At 40.8% G+C, this 20,483-nt stretch overlaps 1 protein-coding gene across 1 annotated transcript in view; it reads right to left on the bottom strand.

Moving 5' to 3' along the window:
- Positions 1 to 20,483, bottom strand: part of PEX6 (peroxisomal biogenesis factor 6) — a 365,667-nt gene that overhangs the window by 43,964 nt on the left and 301,220 nt on the right. The window contains exon 12 of the mRNA XM_075595120.1: positions 18,676 to 18,737. Coding sequence (XP_075451235.1) covers positions 18,676 to 18,737 — 62 coding nt within the window. The remainder of the gene's footprint in view (positions 1 to 18,675; positions 18,738 to 20,483) is intronic.

The following is a 20,483-nucleotide window of genomic DNA, read 5'->3' as shown; positions in this document are numbered from 1 at the left end:
TGCATAAGGCCCAAAGAGAGATAGGTATAATATACAGAGAGGAGTAAGAGAGCATAGAAGCACAGACAGAGAGATAGGTATAATATACAGAGAGGAGTAAGAGAGCATAGAGGCACAGACAGAGATAGATAGGTATAATATACAGAGAGGAGTAAGAGAGCATAGAAGCACAGACCGAGAGATAGGTATAATATACAGAGAGGAATAAGGGAGCATAGAGGCACACACAGAGAGATAGGTATAATATACAGAGAGGAATAAGAGAGCATAGAAGCACAGACAGAGAGAGATAGGTATAATATACAGAGAGGGGTAAGAGAGCATAGAAGCACAGACAGAGAGATAGGTATAATATACAGAGAGGAGTAAGAGAGCATAGAAGCACAGACAGAGAGATAGGTATAATATACAGAGAGGAGTAAGAGAGCAAAGAGGCACAGACAGAGAGAGATAGGTATAATATACAGAGAGGCGTAAGAGAGCATAGAGGCACAGACAGAGAGAGATAGGTATAATATACAGAGAGGCGTAAGAGAGCATAGAGGCACAGACAGAGAGAGATAGGTATAATATACAGAGAGGAGTAAGAGAGCATAGAGTCACAGACAGAGAGATAGGTATAATATACAGAGAGGCGTAAGAGAGCATAGAGGCACAGACAGAGAGAGATAGGTATAATATACAGAGAGGAATAAGAGAGCATAGAAGCACAGACAGAGAGAGATAGGTATAATATACAGGGAGGAGTAAGAGAGCATAGAAGCACAGACAGAGAGAGATATGTATAATATACAGAGAGGAGTAAGAGAGCATAGAGGCACAGACAGAGAGATAGGTATAATATACAGAGAGGAATAAGAGAGCATAGAGGCACAGACAGAGAGAGATAGGTATAATATACAGAGAGGCGTAAGAGAGCATAGAGGCACAGACAGAGAGAGATGGGTATAATATACAGAGAGGCGTAAGAGAGCATAGAGGCACAGACAGAGAGATAGGTATAATATACAGAGAGGAATAAGAGAGCATAGAAGCACAGACAGAGAGATAGGTATAATATACAGAGAGGAGTAAGAGAGCATAGAGGCACAGACAGAGAGATAGGTATAATATACAGAGAGGAGTAAGAGAGCATAGAGGCACAGACAGAGAGATAGGTATAATATACAGAGAGGCGTAAGAGAGCATAGAGGCACAGACAGAGAGAGATAGGTATAATATACAGAGAGGAGTAAGAGAGCATAGAAGCACAGACAGAGAGAGATAGGTATAATATACAGAGAGGCGTAAGAGAGCATAGAAGCACAGACAGAGAGAGATATGTATAATATACAGAGAGGAGTAAGAGAGCATAGAGGCACAGACAGAGAGATAGGTATAATATACAGAGAGGAATAAGAGAGCATAGAGGCACAGACAGAGAGAGATAGGTATAATATACAGAGAGGCGTAAGAGAGCATAGAGGCACAGACAGAGAGAGATGGGTATAATATACAGAGAGGCGTAAGAGAGCATAGAGGCACAGACAGAGAGATAGGTATAATATACAGAGAGGAATAAGAGAGCATAGAAGCACAGACAGAGAGATAGGTATAATATACAGAGAGGCGTAAGAGAGCATAGAGGCACAGACAGAGAGATAGGTATAATATACAGAGAGGCGTAAGAGAGCATAGAGGCACAGACAGAGAGAGATAGGTATAATATACAGAGAGGCGTAAGAAAGCATAGAGGCACAGACAGAGAGATAGGTATAATATACAGAGAGGCGTAAGAGAGCATAGAGGCACAGAGAGAGAGAGATAGGTATAATATACAGAGAGGCGTAAGAGAGCATAGAGGCACAGACAGAGAGATAGGTATAATATACAGAGAGGAATAAGGGAGCATAGAAGCACAGACAAAGAGAGATAGGTATAATATACAGAGAGGAGTAAGAGAGCATAGAAGCACAGACAGAGAGATAGGTATAATATACAGAGAGGAGTAAGAGAGCATAGAGGCACAGACAGAGATAGATAGGTATAATATACAGAGAGGAGTAAGAGAGCATAGAAGCACAGACCGAGAGATAGGTATAATATACAGAGAGGAATAAGGGAGCATAGAGGCACAGACAGAGAGATAGGTATAATATACAGAGAGGAATAAGAGAGCATAGAAGCACAGACAGAGAGAGATAGGTATAATATACAGAGAGGGGTAAGAGAGCATAGAAGCACAGACAGAGAGATAGGTATAATATACAGAGAGGAGTAAGAGAGCATAGAAGCACAGACAGAGAGATAGGTATAATATACAGAGAGGAGTAAGAGAGCATAGAGGCACAGACAGAGAGAGATAGGTATAATATACAGAGAGGCGTAAGAGAGCATAGAGGCACAGACAGAGAGAGATAGGTATAATATACAGAGAGGCGTAAGAGAGCATAGAGGCACAGACAGAGAGAGATAGGTATAATATACAGAGAGGAGTAAGAGAGCATAGAGTCACAGACAGAGAGATACGTATAATATACAGAGAGGCGTAAGAGAGCATAGAGGCACAGACAGAGAGAGATAGGTATAATATACAGAGAGGAATAAGAGAGCATAGAAGCACAGACAGAGAGAGATAGGTATAATATACAGGGAGGAGTAAGAGAGCATAGAAGCACAGACAGAGAGAGATATGTATAATATACAGAGAGGAGTAAGAGAGCATAGAGGCACAGACAGAGAGAGATAGGTATAATATACAGAGAGGAGTAAGAGAGCATAGAAGCACAGACAGAGAGAGATAGGTATAATATACAGAGAGGCGTAAGAGAGCATAAAGGCACAGACAGAGAGAGATAGGTATAATATACAGAGAGGCGTAAGAGAGCATAGAAGCACAGACAGAGAGAGAGATAGGTATAATATACAGAGAGGAGTAAGAGAGCATAGAAGCACAGACAGAGAGAGATAGGTATAATATACAGAGAGGAGTAAGAGAACATAGAAGCACAGATAGAGAGAGATAGGTATAATATACAGAGAGGAGTAAGAGAGCATAGAGGCACAGACAGAGAGAGATAGGTATAATATACAGAGAGGAGTAAGAGAGCATAGAAGCACAGACAGAGAGAGATAGGTATAATATACAGAGAGGAGTAAGAGAGCATAGAAGCACAGACAGAGAGATAGGTATAATATACAGAGAGGAATAAGAGAGCATAGAAGCACAGACAGAGAGATAGGTATAATATACAGAGAGGAATAAGAGAGCATAGAAGCACAGACAGAGAGATAGGTATAATATACAGAGAGGAGTAAGAGAGCATAGAGGCACAGACAGAGATAGATAGGTATAATATACAGAGAGGAGTAAGAGAGCATAGAAGCACAGACCGAGAGATAGGTATAATATACAGAGAGGAATAAGGGAGCATAGAGGCACAGACAGAGAGATAGGTATAATATACAGAGAGGAATAAGAGAGCATAGAAGCACAGACAGAGAGAGATAGGTATAATATACAGAGAGGGGTAAGAGAGCATAGAAGCACAGACAGAGAGATAGGTATAATATACAGAGAGGAGTAAGAGAGCATAGAAGCACAGACAGAGAGATAGGTATAATATACAGAGGAGTAAGAGAGCATAGAGGCACAGACAGAGAGAGATAGGTATAATATACAGAGAGGCATAAGAGAGCATAGAGGCACAGACAGAGAGAGATAGGTATAATATACAGAGAGGCGTAAGAGAGCATAGAGGCACAGACAGAGAGAGATAGGTATAATATACAGAGAGGAGTAAGAGAGCATAGAGTCACAGACAGAGAGATAGGTATAATATACAGAGAGGCGTAAGAGAGCATAGAGGCACAGACAGAGAGAGATAGGTATAATATACAGAGAGGAATAAGAGAGCATAGAAGCACAGACAGAGAGAGATAGGTATAATATACAGGGAGGAGTAAGAAAGCATAGAAGCACAGACAGAGAGAGATATGTATAATATACAGAGAGGAGTAAGAGAGCATAGAGGCACAGACAGAGAGAGATAGGTATAATATACAGAGAGGAGTAAGAGAGCATAGAAGCACAGACAGAGAGAGATAGGTATAATATACAGAGAGGCGTAAGAGAGCATAAAGGCACAGACAGAGAGAGATAGGTATAATATACAGAGAGGCGTAAGAGAGCATAGAAGCACAGACAGAGAGAGAGATAGGTATAATATACAGAGAGGAGTAAGAGAGCATAGAAGCACAGAGAGAGAGAGATAGGTATAATATACAGAGAGGAGTAAGAGAACATAGAAGCACAGATAGAGAGAGATAGGTATAATATACAGAGAGGAGTAAGAGAGCATAGAGGCACAGACAGAGAGAGATAGGTATAATATACAGAGAGGAGTAAGAGAGCATAGAAGCACAGACAGAGAGAGATAGGTATAATATACAGAGAGGAGTAAGAGAGCATAGAAGCACAGACAGAGAGATAGGTATAATATACAGAGAGGAATAAGAGAGCATAGAAGCACAGACAGAGAGATAGGTATAATATACAGAGAGGAATAAGAGAGCATAGAAGCACAGACAGAGAGAGATAGGTATAATATACAGAGAGGCGTAAGAGAGCATAGAGGCACAGACAGAGAGATAGGTATAATATACAGAGAGGAGTAAGAGAGCATAGAGGCACAGACAGAGAGAGATAGGTATAATATACAGAGAGGCATAAGAGAGCATAGAGGCACAGACAGAGAGATAGGTATAATATACAGAGAGGCGTAAGAGAGCATAGAGGCACAGACAGAGAGAGATAGGTATAATATACAGAGAGGAGTAAGAGAGCATAGAGTCACAGACAGAGAGATAGGTATAATATACAGAGAGGAATAAGAGAGCATAGAAGCACAGACAGAGAGATAGGTATAATATACAGAAAGGAGTAAGAGAGCATAGAGGCACAGACAGAGAGAGATAGGTATAATATACAGAGAGGAGTAAGAGAGCATAGAGGCACAGACAGAGAGATAGGTATAATATACAGAGAGGCGTAAGAGAGCATAGAGGCACAGACAGAGAGATAGGTATAATATACAGAGAGGCGTAAGAGAGCATAGAGGCACAGACAGAGAGAGATAGGTATAATATACAGAGAGGCGTAAGAGAGCATAGAGGCACAGACAGAGAGAGATAGGTATAATATACAGAGAGGAGTAAGAGAGCATAGAGTCACAGACAGAGAGATAGGTATAATATACAGAGAGGCGTAAGAGAGCATAGAGGCACAGACAGAGAGAGATAGATATAATATACAGAGAGGGGTAAGACAGCATAGAAGCACAGACAGAGAGAGATAGGTATAATATACAGAGAGGAGTAAGAGAGCATAGAAGCACAGACAGAGAGATAGGTATAATATACAGAGAGGAATAAGAGAGCATAGAGGCACAGACAGAGATAGATAGGTATAATATACAGAGAGGAGTAAGAGAGCATAGAAGCACAGACCGAGAGATAGGTATAATATACAGAGAGGAATAAGGGAGCATAGAGGCACAGACAGAGAGATAGGTATAATATACAGAGAGGAATAAGAGAGCATAGAAGCACAGACAGAGAGAGATAGGTATAATATACAGAGAGGGGTAAGAGAGCATAGAAGCACAGACAGAGAGATAGGTATAATATACAGAGAGGAGTAAGAGAGCATAGAAGCACAGACAGAGAGATAGGTATAATATACAGAGAGGAGTAAGAGAGCATAGAGGCACAGACAGAGAGAGATAGGTATAATATACAGAGAGGCGTAAGAGAGCATAGAGGCACAGACAGAGAGAGATAGGTATAATATACAGAGAGGCGTAAGAGAGCATAGAGGCACAGACAGAGAGAGATAGGTATAATATACAGAGAGGCGTAAGAGAGCATAGAGGCACAGACAGAGAGATAGGTATAATATACAGAGAGGCGTAAGAGAGCATAGAGGCACAGACAGAGAGAGATAGGTATAATATACAGAGAGGAGTAAGAGAGCATAGAAGCACAGACAGAGAGAGATAGGTATAATATACAGAGAGGAGTAAGAGAACATAGAAGCACAGATAGAGAGAGATAGGTATAATATACAGAGAGGAGTAAGAGAGCATAGAGGCACAGACAGAGAGAGATAGGTATAATATACAGAGAGGAGTAAGAGAGCATAGAAGCACAGACAGAGAGAGATAGGTATAATATACAGAGAGGAGTAAGAGAGCATAGAAGCAAAGACAGAGAGATAGGTATAATATACAGAGAGGAATAAGAGAGCATAGAAGCACAGACAGAGAGATAGGTATAATATACAGAGAGGAATAAGAGAGCATAGAAGCACAGACAGAGAGAGATAGGTATAATATACAGAGAGGCGTAAGAGAGCATAGAGGCACAGACAGAGAGATAGGTATAATATACAGAGAGGAGTAAGAGAGCATAGAGGCACAGACAGAGAGAGATAGGTATAATATACAGAGAGGAATAAGAGAGCATAGAAGCACAGACAGAGAGAGATAGGTATAATATACAGGGAGGAGTAAGAGAGCATAGAAGCACAGACAGAGAGAGATATGTATAATATACAGAGAGGAGTAAGAGAGCATAGAGGCACAGACAGAGAGAGATAGGTATAATATACAGAGAGGAGTAAGAGAGCATAGAAGCACAGACAGAGAGAGATAGGTATAATATACAGAGAGGCGTAAGAGAGCATAAAGGCACAGACAGAGAGAGATAGGTATAATATACAGAGAGGCGTAAGAGAGCATAGAAGCACAGACAGAGAGAGAGATAGGTATAATATACAGAGAGGAGTAAGAGAGCATAGAAGCACAGACAGAGAGAGATAGGTATAATATACAGAGAGGAATAAGAGAGCATAGAAGCACAGACAGAGAGATAGGTATAATATACAGAGAGGAGTAAGAGAGCATAGAGGCACAGACAGAGAGAGATAGGTATAATATACAGAGAGGAGTAAGAGAGCATAGAGGCACAGACAGAGAGATAGGTATAATATACAGAGAGGCGTAAGAGAGCATAGAGGCACAGACAGAGAGATAGGTATAATATACAGAGAGGCGTAAGAGAGCATAGAGGCACAGACAGAGAGAGATAGGTATAATATACAGAGAGGCGTAAGAGAGCATAGAGGCACAGACAGAGAGAGATAGGTATAATATACAGAGAGGAGTAAGAGAGCATAGAGTCACAGACAGAGAGATAGGTATAATATACAGAGAGGCGTAAGAGAGCATAGAGGCACAGACAGAGAGAGATAGGTATAATATACAGAGAGGAGTAAGAGAGCATAGAAGCACAGACAGAGAGAGATAGGTATAATATACAGAGAGGCGTAAGAGAGCATAGAAGCACAGACAGAGAGATAGGTATAATATACAGAGAGGAATAAGGGAGCATAGAGGCACAGACAGAGAGAGATAGGTATAATATACAGAGAGGAGTAAGAGAGCATAGAGGCACAGACAGAGAGATAGGTATAATATACAGAGAGGAGTAAGAGAGCATAGAAGCACAGACAGAGAGAGATAGGTATAATATACAGAGAGGCGTAAGAGAGCATAGAGGCACAGACAGAGAGAGATAGGTATAATATACAGAGAGGGGTAAGAGAGCATAGAAGCACAGACAGAGAGAGATAGGTATAATATACAGAGAGGAGTAAGAGAGCATAGAGGCACAGACAGAGAGATTGGTATAATATACAGAGAGGCGTAAGAGAGCATAGAGGCACAGACAGAGAGATAGGTATAATATACAGAGAGGCGTAAGAGAGCATAGAGGCACAGACAGAGAGAGATAGGTATAATATACAGAGAGGCGTAAGAGAGCATAGAGGCACAGACAGAGAGAGATAGGTATAATATACAGAGAGGAGTAAGAGAGCATAGAGTCACAGACAGAGAGATAGGTATAATATACAGAGAGGCGTAAGAGAGCATAGAGGCACAGACAGAGAGAGATAGGTATAATATACAGAGAGGAGTAAGAGAGCATAGAAGCACAGACAGAGAGAGATAGGTATAATATACAGAGAGGAGTAAGAGAGCATAGAAGCACAGACAGAGAGATAGGTATAATATACAGAGAGGAGTAAGAGAGCATAGAAGCACAGACAGAGAGATAGGTATAATATACAGAGAGGAATAAGGGAGCATAGAGGCACAGACAGAGAGAGATAGGTATAATATACAGAGAGGAGTAAGAGAGCATAGAGGCACAGACAGAGAGATAGGTATAATATACAGAGAGGAGTAAGAGAGCATAGAAGCACAGACAGAGAGAGAGAGATAGGTATAATATACAGAGAGGCGTAAGAGAGCATAGAGGCACAGACAGAGAGAGATAGGTAAAATATACAGAGAGGGGTAAGAGAGCATAGAAGCACAGACAGAGAGAGATAGGTATAATATACAGAGAGGCGTAAGAGAATATAGAAGCACAGACAGAGAGAGATAGGTATAATATACAGAGAGGAGTAAGAGAGCATAGAAGCACAGACAGAGAGAGATAGGTATAATATACAGAGAGGAGTAAGAGAGCATAGAAGCACAGACAGAGAGATAGGTATAATATACAGAGAGGAATAAGAGAGCATAGAAGCACAGACAGAGAGAGATAGGTATAATATACAGAGAGGAATAAGAGAGCATAGAAGCACAGACAGAGAGATAGGTATAATATACAGAGAGGAATAAGAGAGCATAGAAGCACAGACAGAGAGAGATAGGTATAATATACAGAGAGGAATAAGAGAGCATAGAAGCACAGACAGAGAGATAGGTATAATATACAGAGAGGAATAAGAGAGCATAGAAGCATAGACAGAGAGAGATAGGTATAATATACAGAGAGGAGTAAGAGAGCATAGAGGCACAGACAGAGAGATAGGTATAATATACAGTGAGGAGTAAGAGAGCATAGAGGCACAGACAGAGAGATAGGTATAATATACAGAGAGGCGTAAGAGAGCATAGAGGCACAGACAGAGAGATAGGTATAATATACAGAGAGGCGTAAGAGAGCATAGAGGCACAGACAGAGAGAGATAGGTATAATATACAGAGAGGCGTAAGAGAGCATAGAGGCACAGACAGAGAGATAGGTATAATATACAGAGAGGCGTAAGAGAGCATAGAGGCACAGAGAGAGAGAGATAGGTATAATATACAGAGAGGCGTAAGAGAGCATAGAGGCACAGACAGAGAGATAGGTATAATATACAGAGAGGAATAAGGGAGCATAGAAGCACAGACAGAGAGAGATAGGTATAATATACAGAGAGGAGTAAGAGAGCATAGAAGCACAGACAGAGAGATAGGTATAATATACAGAGAGGAGTAAGAGAGCATAGAGGCACAGACAGAGATAGATAGGTATAATATACAGAGAGGAGTAAGAGAGCATAGAAGCACAGACCGAGAGATAGGTATAATATACAGAGAGGCGTAAGAGAGCATAGAGGCACAGACAGAGAGAGATAGGTATAATATACAGAGAGGAATAAGAGAGCATAGAAGCACAGACAGAGAGAGATAGGTATAATATACAGAGAGGCGTAAGAGAATATAGAAGCACAGACAGAGAGAGATAGGTATAATATACAGAGAGGAGTAAGAGAGCATAGAAGCACAGACAGAGAGAGATAGGTATAATATACAGAGAGGAGTAAGAGAGCATAGAAGCACAGACAGAGAGATAGGTATAATATACAGAGAGGAATAAGAGAGCATAGAAGCACAGACAGAGAGAGATAGGTATAATATACAGAGAGGAATAAGAGAGCATAGAAGCACAGACAGAGAGATAGGTATAATATACAGAGAGGAGTAAGAGAGCATAGAGGCACAGACAGAGAGAGATAGGTATAATATACAGAGAGGAGTAAGAGAGCATAGAGACACAGACAGAGAGATAGGTATAATATACAGAGAGGCGTAAGAGAGCATAGAGGCACAGACAGAGAGATAGGTATAATATACAGAGAGGCGTAAGAGAGCATAGAGGCACAGACAGAGAGAGATAGGTATAATATACAGAGAGGCGTAAGAGAGCATAGAGGCACAGACAGAGAGAGATAGGTATAATATACAGAGAGGAGTAAGAGAGCATAGAGTCACAGACAGAGAGATAGGTATAATATACAGAGAGGCGTAAGAGAGCATAGAGGCACAGACAGAGAGAGATAGGTATAATATACAGAGAGGAGTAAGAGAGCATAGAAGCACAGACAGAGAGATAGGTATAATATACAGAGAGGAGTAAGAGAGCATAGAAGCACAGACAGAGAGATAGGTATAATATACAGAGAGGAATAAGGGAGCATAGAGGCACAGACAGAGAGAGATAGGTATAATATACAGAGAGGAGTAAGAGAGCATAGAGGCACAGACAGAGAGATAGGTATAATATACAGAGAGGAGTAAGAGAGCATAGAAGCACAGACAGAGAGAGATAGGTATAATATACAGAGAGGCGTAAGAGAGCATAGAGGCACAGACAGAGAGAGATAGGTATAATATACAGAGAGGGGTAAGAGAGCATAGAAGCACAGACAGAGAGAGATAGGTATAATATACAGAGAGGAGTAAGAGAGCATAGAGGCACAGACAGAGAGATTGGTATAATATACAGAGAGGCGTAAGAGAGCATAGAGGCACAGACAGAGAGATAGGTATAATATACAGAGAGGCGTAAGAGAGCATAGAGGCACAGACAGAGAGAGATAGGTATAATATACAGAGAGGCGTAAGAGAGCATAGAGGCACAGACAGAGAGAGATAGGTATAATATACAGAGAGGAGTAAGAGAGCATAGAGTCACAGACAGAGAGATAGGTATAATATACAGAGAGGCGTAAGAGAGCATAGAGGCACAGACAGAGAGAGATAGGTATAATATACAGAGAGGAGTAAGAGAGCATAGAAGCACAGACAGAGAGAGATAGGTATAATATACAGAGAGGAGTAAGAGAGCATAGAAGCACAGACAGAGAGATAGGTATAATATACAGAGAGGAGTAAGAGAGCATAGAAGCACAGACAGAGAGATAGGTATAATATACAGAGAGGAATAAGGGAGCATAGAGGCACAGACAGAGAGAGATAGGTATAATATACAGAGAGGAGTAAGAGAGCATAGAGGCACAGACAGAGAGATAGGTATAATATACAGAGAGGAGTAAGAGAGCATAGAAGCACAGACAGAGAGAGAGAGATAGGTATAATATACAGAGAGGCGTAAGAGAGCATAGAGGCACAGACAGAGAGAGATAGGTAAAATATACAGAGAGGGGTAAGAGAGCATAGAAGCACAGACAGAGAGAGATAGGTATAATATACAGAGAGGCGTAAGAGAATATAGAAGCACAGACAGAGAGAGATAGGTATAATATACAGAGAGGAGTAAGAGAGCATAGAAGCACAGACAGAGAGAGATAGGTATAATATACAGAGAGGAGTAAGAGAGCATAGAAGCACAGACAGAGAGATAGGTATAATATACAGAGAGGAATAAGAGAGCATAGAAGCACAGACAGAGAGAGATAGGTATAATATACAGAGAGGAATAAGAGAGCATAGAAGCACAGACAGAGAGATAGGTATAATATACAGAGAGGAATAAGAGAGCATAGAAGCACAGACAGAGAGAGATAGGTATAATATACAGAGAGGAATAAGAGAGCATAGAAGCACAGACAGAGAGATAGGTATAATATACAGAGAGGAATAAGAGAGCATAGAAGCATAGACAGAGAGAGATAGGTATAATATACAGAGAGGAGTAAGAGAGCATAGAGGCACAGACAGAGAGATAGGTATAATATACAGTGAGGAGTAAGAGAGCATAGAGGCACAGACAGAGAGATAGGTATAATATACAGAGAGGCGTAAGAGAGCATAGAGGCACAGACAGAGAGATAGGTATAATATACAGAGAGGCGTAAGAGAGCATAGAGGCACAGACAGAGAGAGATAGGTATAATATACAGAGAGGCGTAAGAGAGCATAGAGGCACAGACAGAGAGATAGGTATAATATACAGAGAGGCGTAAGAGAGCATAGAGGCACAGAGAGAGAGAGATAGGTATAATATACAGAGAGGCGTAAGAGAGCATAGAGGCACAGACAGAGAGATAGGTATAATATACAGAGAGGAATAAGGGAGCATAGAAGCACAGACAGAGAGAGATAGGTATAATATACAGAGAGGAGTAAGAGAGCATAGAGGCACAGACAGAGAGATAGGTATAATATACAGAGAGGAGTAAGAGAGCATAGAAGCACAGACAGAGAGAGATAGGTATAATATACAGAGAGGCGTAAGAGAGCATAGAGGCACAGACAGAGAGAGATAGGTATAATATACAGAGAGGGGTAAGAGAGCATAGAAGCACAGACAGAGAGAGATAGGTATAATATACAGAGAGGAGTAAGAGAGCATAGAGGCACAGACAGAGAGATTGGTATAATATACAGAGAGGCGTAAGAGAGCATAGAGGCACAGACAGAGAGATAGGTATAATATACAGAGAGGCGTAAGAGAGCATAGAGGCACAGACAGAGAGAGATAGGTATAATATACAGAGAGGCGTAAGAGAGCATAGAGGCACAGACAGAGAGAGATAGGTATAATATACAGAGAGGAGTAAGAGAGCATAGAGTCACAGACAGAGAGATAGGTATAATATACAGAGAGGCGTAAGAGAGCATAGAGGCACAGACAGAGAGAGATAGGTATAATATACAGAGAGGAGTAAGAGAGCATAGAAGCACAGACAGAGAGAGATAGGTATAATATACAGAGAGGAGTAAGAGAGCATAGAAGCACAGACAGAGAGATAGGTATAATATACAGAGAGGAGTAAGAGAGCATAGAAGCACAGACAGAGAGATAGGTATAATATACAGAGAGGAATAAGGGAGCATAGAGGCACAGACAGAGAGAGATAGGTATAATATACAGAGAGGAGTAAGAGAGCATAGAGGCACAGACAGAGAGATAGGTATAATATACAGAGAGGAGTAAGAGAGCATAGAAGCACAGACAGAGAGAGAGAGATAGGTATAATATACAGAGAGGCGTAAGAGAGCATAGAGGCACAGACAGAGAGAGATAGGTAAAATATACAGAGAGGGGTAAGAGAGCATAGAAGCACAGACAGAGAGAGATAGGTATAATATACAGAGAGGCGTAAGAGAATATAGAAGCACAGACAGAGAGAGATAGGTATAATATACAGAGAGGAGTAAGAGAGCATAGAAGCACAGACAGAGAGAGATAGGTATAATATACAGAGAGGAGTAAGAGAGCATAGAAGCACAGACAGAGAGATAGGTATAATATACAGAGAGGAATAAGAGAGCATAGAAGCACAGACAGAGAGAGATAGGTATAATATACAGAGAGGAATAAGAGAGCATAGAAGCACAGACAGAGAGATAGGTATAATATACAGAGAGGAATAAGAGAGCATAGAAGCACAGACAGAGAGAGATAGGTATAATATACAGAGAGGAATAAGAGAGCATAGAAGCACAGACAGAGAGATAGGTATAATATACAGAGAGGAATAAGAGAGCATAGAAGCATAGACAGAGAGAGATAGGTATAATATACAGAGAGGAGTAAGAGAGCATAGAGGCACAGACAGAGAGATAGGTATAATATACAGTGAGGAGTAAGAGAGCATAGAGGCACAGACAGAGAGATAGGTATAATATACAGAGAGGCGTAAGAGAGCATAGAGGCACAGACAGAGAGATAGGTATAATATACAGAGAGGCGTAAGAGAGCATAGAGGCACAGACAGAGAGAGATAGGTATAATATACAGAGAGGCGTAAGAGAGCATAGAGGCACAGACAGAGAGATAGGTATAATATACAGAGAGGCGTAAGAGAGCATAGAGGCACAGAGAGAGAGAGATAGGTATAATATACAGAGAGGCGTAAGAGAGCATAGAGGCACAGACAGAGAGATAGGTATAATATACAGAGAGGAATAAGGGAGCATAGAAGCACAGACAGAGAGAGATAGGTATAATATACAGAGAGGAGTAAGAGAGCATAGAAGCACAGACAGAGAGATAGGTATAATATACAGAGAGGAGTAAGAGAGCATAGAGGCACAGACAGAGATAGATAGGTATAATATACAGAGAGGAGTAAGAGAGCATAGAAGCACAGACCGAGAGATAGGTATAATATACAGAGAGGCGTAAGAGAGCATAGAGGCACAGACAGAGAGAGATAGGTATAATATACAGAGAGGAATAAGAGAGCATAGAAGCACAGACAGAGAGAGATAGGTATAATATACAGAGAGGCGTAAGAGAATATAGAAGCACAGACAGAGAGAGATAGGTATAATATACAGAGAGGAGTAAGAGAGCATAGAAGCACAGACAGAGAGAGATAGGTATAATATACAGAGAGGAGTAAGAGAGCATAGAAGCACAGACAGAGAGATAGGTATAATATACAGAGAGGAATAAGAGAGCATAGAAGCACAGACAGAGAGAGATAGGTATAATATACAGAGAGGAATAAGAGAGCATAGAAGCACAGACAGAGAGATAGGTATAATATACAGAGAGGAGTAAGAGAGCATAGAGGCACAGACAGAGAGAGATAGGTATAATATACAGAGAGGAGTAAGAGAGCATAGAGACACAGACAGAGAGATAGGTATAATATACAGAGAGGCGTAAGAGAGCATAGAGGCACAGACAGAGAGATAGGTATAATATACAGAGAGGCGTAAGAGAGCATAGAGGCACAGACAGAGAGAGATAGGTATAATATACAGAGAGGCGTAAGAGAGCATAGAGGCACAGACAGAGAGAGATAGGTATAATATACAGAGAGGAGTAAGAGAGCATAGAGTCACAGACAGAGAGATAGGTATAATATACAGAGAGGCGTAAGAGAGCATAGAGGCACAGACAGAGAGAGATAGGTATAATATACAGAGAGGAGTAAGAGAGCATAGAAGCACAGACAGAGAGATAGGTATAATATACAGAGAGGAGTAAGAGAGCATAGAAGCACAGACAGAGAGATAGGTATAATATACAGAGAGGAATAAGGGAGCATAGAGGCACAGACAGAGAGAGATAGGTATAATATACAGAGAGGAGTAAGAGAGCATAGAGGCACAGACAGAGAGATAGGTATAATATACAGAGAGGAGTAAGAGAGCATAGAAGCACAGACAGAGAGAGATAGGTATAATATACAGAGAGGCGTAAGAGAGCATAGAGGCACAGACAGAGAGAGATAGGTATAATATACAGAGAGGGGTAAGAGAGCATAGAAGCACAGACAGAGAGAGATAGGTATAATATACAGAGAGGAGTAAGAGAGCATAGAGGCACAGACAGAGAGATTGGTATAATATACAGAGAGGCGTAAGAGAGCATAGAGGCACAGACAGAGAGATAGGTATAATATACAGAGAGGCGTAAGAGAGCATAGAGGCACAGACAGAGAGAGATAGGTATAATATACAGAGAGGCGTAAGAGAGCATAGAGGCACAGACAGAGAGAGATAGGTATAATATACAGAGAGGAGTAAGAGAGCATAGAGTCACAGACAGAGAGATAGGTATAATATACAGAGAGGCGTAAGAGAGCATAGAGGCACAGACAGAGAGAGATAGGTATAATATACAGAGAGGAGTAAGAGAGCATAGAAGCACAGACAGAGAGAGATAGGTATAATATACAGAGAGGAGTAAGAGAGCATAGAAGCACAGACAGAGAGATAGGTATAATATACAGAGAGGAGTAAGAGAGCATAGAAGCACAGACAGAGAGATAGGTATAATATACAGAGAGGAATAAGGGAGCATAGAGGCACAGACAGAGAGAGATAGGTATAATATACAGAGAGGAGTAAGAGAGCATAGAGGCACAGACAGAGAGATAGGTATAATATACAGAGAGGAGTAAGAGAGCATAGAAGCACAGACAGAGAGAGAGAGATAGGTATAATATACAGAGAGGCGTAAGAGAGCATAGAGGCACAGACAGAGAGAGATAGGTAAAATATACAGAGAGGGGTAAGAGAGCATAGAAGCACAGACAGAGAGAGATAGGTATAATATACAGAGAGGCGTAAGAGAATATAGAAGCACAGACAGAGAGAGATAGGTATAATATACAGAGAGGAGTAAGAGAGCATAGAAGCACAGACAGAGAGAGATAGGTATAATATACAGAGAGGAGTAAGAGAGCATAGAAGCACAGACAGAGAGATAGGTATAATATACAGAGAGGAATAAGAGAGCATAGAAGCACAGACAGAGAGAGATAGGTATAATATACAGAGAGGAATAAGAGAGCATAGAAGCACAGACAGAGAGATAGGTATAATATACAGAGAGGAATAAGAGAGCATAGAAGCACAGACAGAGAGAGATAGGTATAATATACAGAGAGGAATAAGAGAGCATAGAAGCACAGACAGAGAGATAGGTATAATATACAGAGAGGAATAAGAGAGCATAGAAGCATAGACAGAGAGAGATAGGTATAATATACAGAGAGGAGTAAGAGAGCATAGAGGCACAGACAGAGAGATAGGTATAATATACAGTGAGGAGTAAGAGAGCATAGAGGCACAGACAGAGAGATAGGTATAATATACAGAGAGGCGTAAGAGAGCATAGAGGCACAGACAGAGAGATAGGTATAATATACAGAGAGGCGTAAGAGAGCATAGAGGCACAGACAGAGAGAGATAGGTATAATATACAGAGAGGCGTAAGAGAGCATAGAGGCACAGACAGAGAGATAGGTATAATATACAGAGAGGCGTAAGAGAGCATAGAGGCACAGAGAGAGAGAGATAGGTATAATATACAGAGAGGCGTAAGAGAGCATAGAGGCACAGACAGAGAGATAGGTATAATATACAGAGAGGAATAAGGGAGCATAGAAGCACAGACAGAGAGAGATAGGTATAATATACAGAGAGGAGTAAGAGAGCATAGAAGCACAGACAGAGAGATAGGTATAATATACAGAGAGGAGTAAGAGAGCATAGAGGCACAGACAGAGATAGATAGGTATAATATACAGAGAGGAGTAAGAGAGCATAGAAGCACAGACCGAGAGATAGGTATAATATACAGAGAGGCGTAAGAGAGCATAGAGGCACAGACAGAGAGAGATAGGTATAATATACAGAGAGGAATAAGAGAGCATAGAAGCACAGACAGAGAGAGATAGGTATAATATACAGAGAGGGGTAAGAGAGCATAGAAGCACAGACAGAGAGATAGGTATAATATACAGAGAGAAGTAAGAGAGCATAGAAGCACAGACAGAGAGATAGGTATAATATACAGAGAGGAGTAAGAGAGCATAGAGGCACAGACAGAGAGAGATAGGTATAATATACAGAGAGGCGTAAGAGAGCATAGAGGCACAGACAGACAGAGATAGGTATAATATACAGAGAGGAGTAAGAGAGCACAGAAGCACAGACAGAGAGATAGGTATAATATACAGAGAGGCGTAAGAGAGCATAGAAGCACAGACAGAGAGAGATAGGTATAATATACAGAGAGGCGTAAGAGAGCATAGAGGCACAGACAGAGAGAGATAGGTATAATATACAGAGAGGCGTAAGAGAGCATAGAGGCGCAGACAGAGAGAGATAGGTATAATATACAGAGAGGCGTAAGAGAGCATAGAAGCACAGACAGAGAGAGATAGGTATAATATACAGAGAGGAGAAAGAGAGCATAGAGGCACAGACAGAGAGAGATATGTATAATATACAGAGAGGCATAAGAGAGCATAGAGGCACAGACAGAGAGATAGGTATAATATACAGAGAGGAGTAAGAGAGCATAGAGGCATAGACAGAGAGAGATAGGTATAATATACAGAGAGGCGTAAGAGATCATAGAAGCACAGACAGAGAGAGATAGGTATAATATACAGAGAGGGGTAAGAGAGCATAGAAGCACAGACAGAGAGAGATAGGTATAATATACAGAGAGGCGTAAGAGAGCATAGAGGCGCAGACAGAGAGAGATAGGTATAATATACAGAGAGGAGTAAGAGAGCATAGAGGCATAGACAGAGAGAGATAGGTATAATATACAGAGAGGCGTAAGAGATCATAGAAGCACAGACAGAGAGAGATAGGTATAATATACAGAGAGGGGTAAGAGAGCATAGAGGCACAGACAGAGAGATAGGTATAATATACAGAGAGGAATAAGAGAGCATAGAGGCACAGACAGAGAGAGATAGGTATAATATACAGAGAGGCGTAAGAGATCATAGAAGCACAGACAGAGAGAGGGGTGTTATGGGTGAGTGTGTGCAAGCATAGGTGTGCGTCTTTGACGTGTGTGCAAGCATAGGTGTGCGTCTCTGACGTGTGTGCATGCATAGGTGTGCGTCTCTGACGTGTGTGCAAGCATAGGTGTGCGTCTCTGACGTGTGTGCATGCATAGGTGTGCGTCTCTGACGTGTGTGCATGCATAGGTGTGCGTCTTTGACGTGTGTGCATGCATATGTGTGCGTCTCTGACGTGTGTGTGCATGCATAGGTGTGCGTCTCTGACGTGTGTGTGCAGGAGGTGGCCATGTGCTGCTGTATGATCTGAGCGGTCTCACACTCACCCTCTCTGACGTTCTCCTCGCTCTGTCCCACGTACATATTAATCAGCTCTGGTCCCTTCACACTGCAACAGACACTGAACTGTCACAGGTACAGAGGTACAGAGACACACACACACACACACACACACACACACACACACACACACACATTAATCAGCTCTGGTCCCTTCACACTGCAACAGACACTGAACTGTCACAGGTACAGAGATACACACACACACACACACACACACACACACACACACACACACACACACACACACACACACACACATATATTAATCAGCTCTGGTCCCTTCACACTGCAACAGACACTGAAATGTCACAGGTACAGAGATACACACACACACACACACACACACACACACACACACACACACACACACACACACACACACACACACACACACACACACACACACACACACACACACACACACACAGTGATGCCATCCACTCCATGTCACACAAAGAGATAGACAACACCACACACCCTCACAGTCATTCTGCTCCAGAGGTCCCACGCAGAACCACGGAACCAACCCTGAATGTAAAAAAAATAAACCTGGCCTATACATTCAATACATACACCCTCCCCCCCAACACCTACAGTACAATAATGTGCAAAATAACTATTATCCAGATATGGATAATAGATTAATTGCCCATTATTAAAAACATTAACTAGCATATTCAAATAAATAAATAAAGTACTACTGACCTCATCAATACGAAGTGTCCATCGCCAGCAACCTCCTTGTCTTGCCCACAACATACATAGCAAATACAAAGCCAATACATTGCAAGTACATTCAGATATCAATTAACCCCTTAAACACCTTAACAGATAATAACCGCAAAGGTGATTAAGGGGTTAAGCCACACTGGGCCGATACCCACCCTTCACCCATGAATTTGTACAGTGGCTTCATCATGCAACTATATATATATATACTGTATATATATATATACAGAGAGAGAGAGAGAGAGAGAGAGAGAGAGAGAGAGAGATACACAGTATATATATATATATATATATATATATATATATATATATATATATATATATATATATGAGTGAAAAGAGAAAAAAGTAACCCGTATGGGAGCACTCAGGTATGCAATTAACATATAATATTTTATTTATTTGACACAATGCAAAAAAGGATGAATAAACAGTACATGATTAAAAACACTCTAAGTTTTTTTTAATCATGTACTGTTTATTCATCCTTTTTTGCATTGTGTCAAATAAATAAAATATTATATGTTAATTGCATACCTGAGTGCTCCCATACGGGTTACTTTTTTCTCTTTTCACTCATACTATTTTCAACCCGTGAGCACCGCCAATTCTTACTAATGTAAAGTTATTTTTTTTGGCTCATGGTGGCATTAATATTGTAAAAGTAGATGCGAGGTTCCTTTTCCCCACCCTCCCCCCCTTTTTTCCCCCGTTATTTGAACATATATATATATATATATATATATATATATATATATATATATATATATATATATATATATATATACACACAGTATATACACACGATGAGCCAATATACAAATAAATGCAGAAGGGTTATCAAAACCATACTGTCCTACAACCAAACACTTCTCCATACAGACACTACATTAAAATCAATTTCCTTTAATAATCCTAACTGATCTCACAATCTATATCATCACAAACCAATGAAACACCTCACATTCCAATCAATAAATTGCATTTACATTGTATAAATGATGCATAAAATCTATGCACCATATACATTCTGCAAATGAATCAACCAAGTAAACAAAAATCA

Source organism: Ascaphus truei, chromosome 4, assembly GCF_040206685.1.
Source record: "Ascaphus truei isolate aAscTru1 chromosome 4, aAscTru1.hap1, whole genome shotgun sequence".
Lineage (NCBI taxonomy): Eukaryota > Metazoa > Chordata > Amphibia > Anura > Ascaphidae > Ascaphus > Ascaphus truei.
The sequence above is the reverse complement of the archived record's forward strand: the minus strand, read 5'-3'. Positions and strand labels throughout refer to the sequence as shown.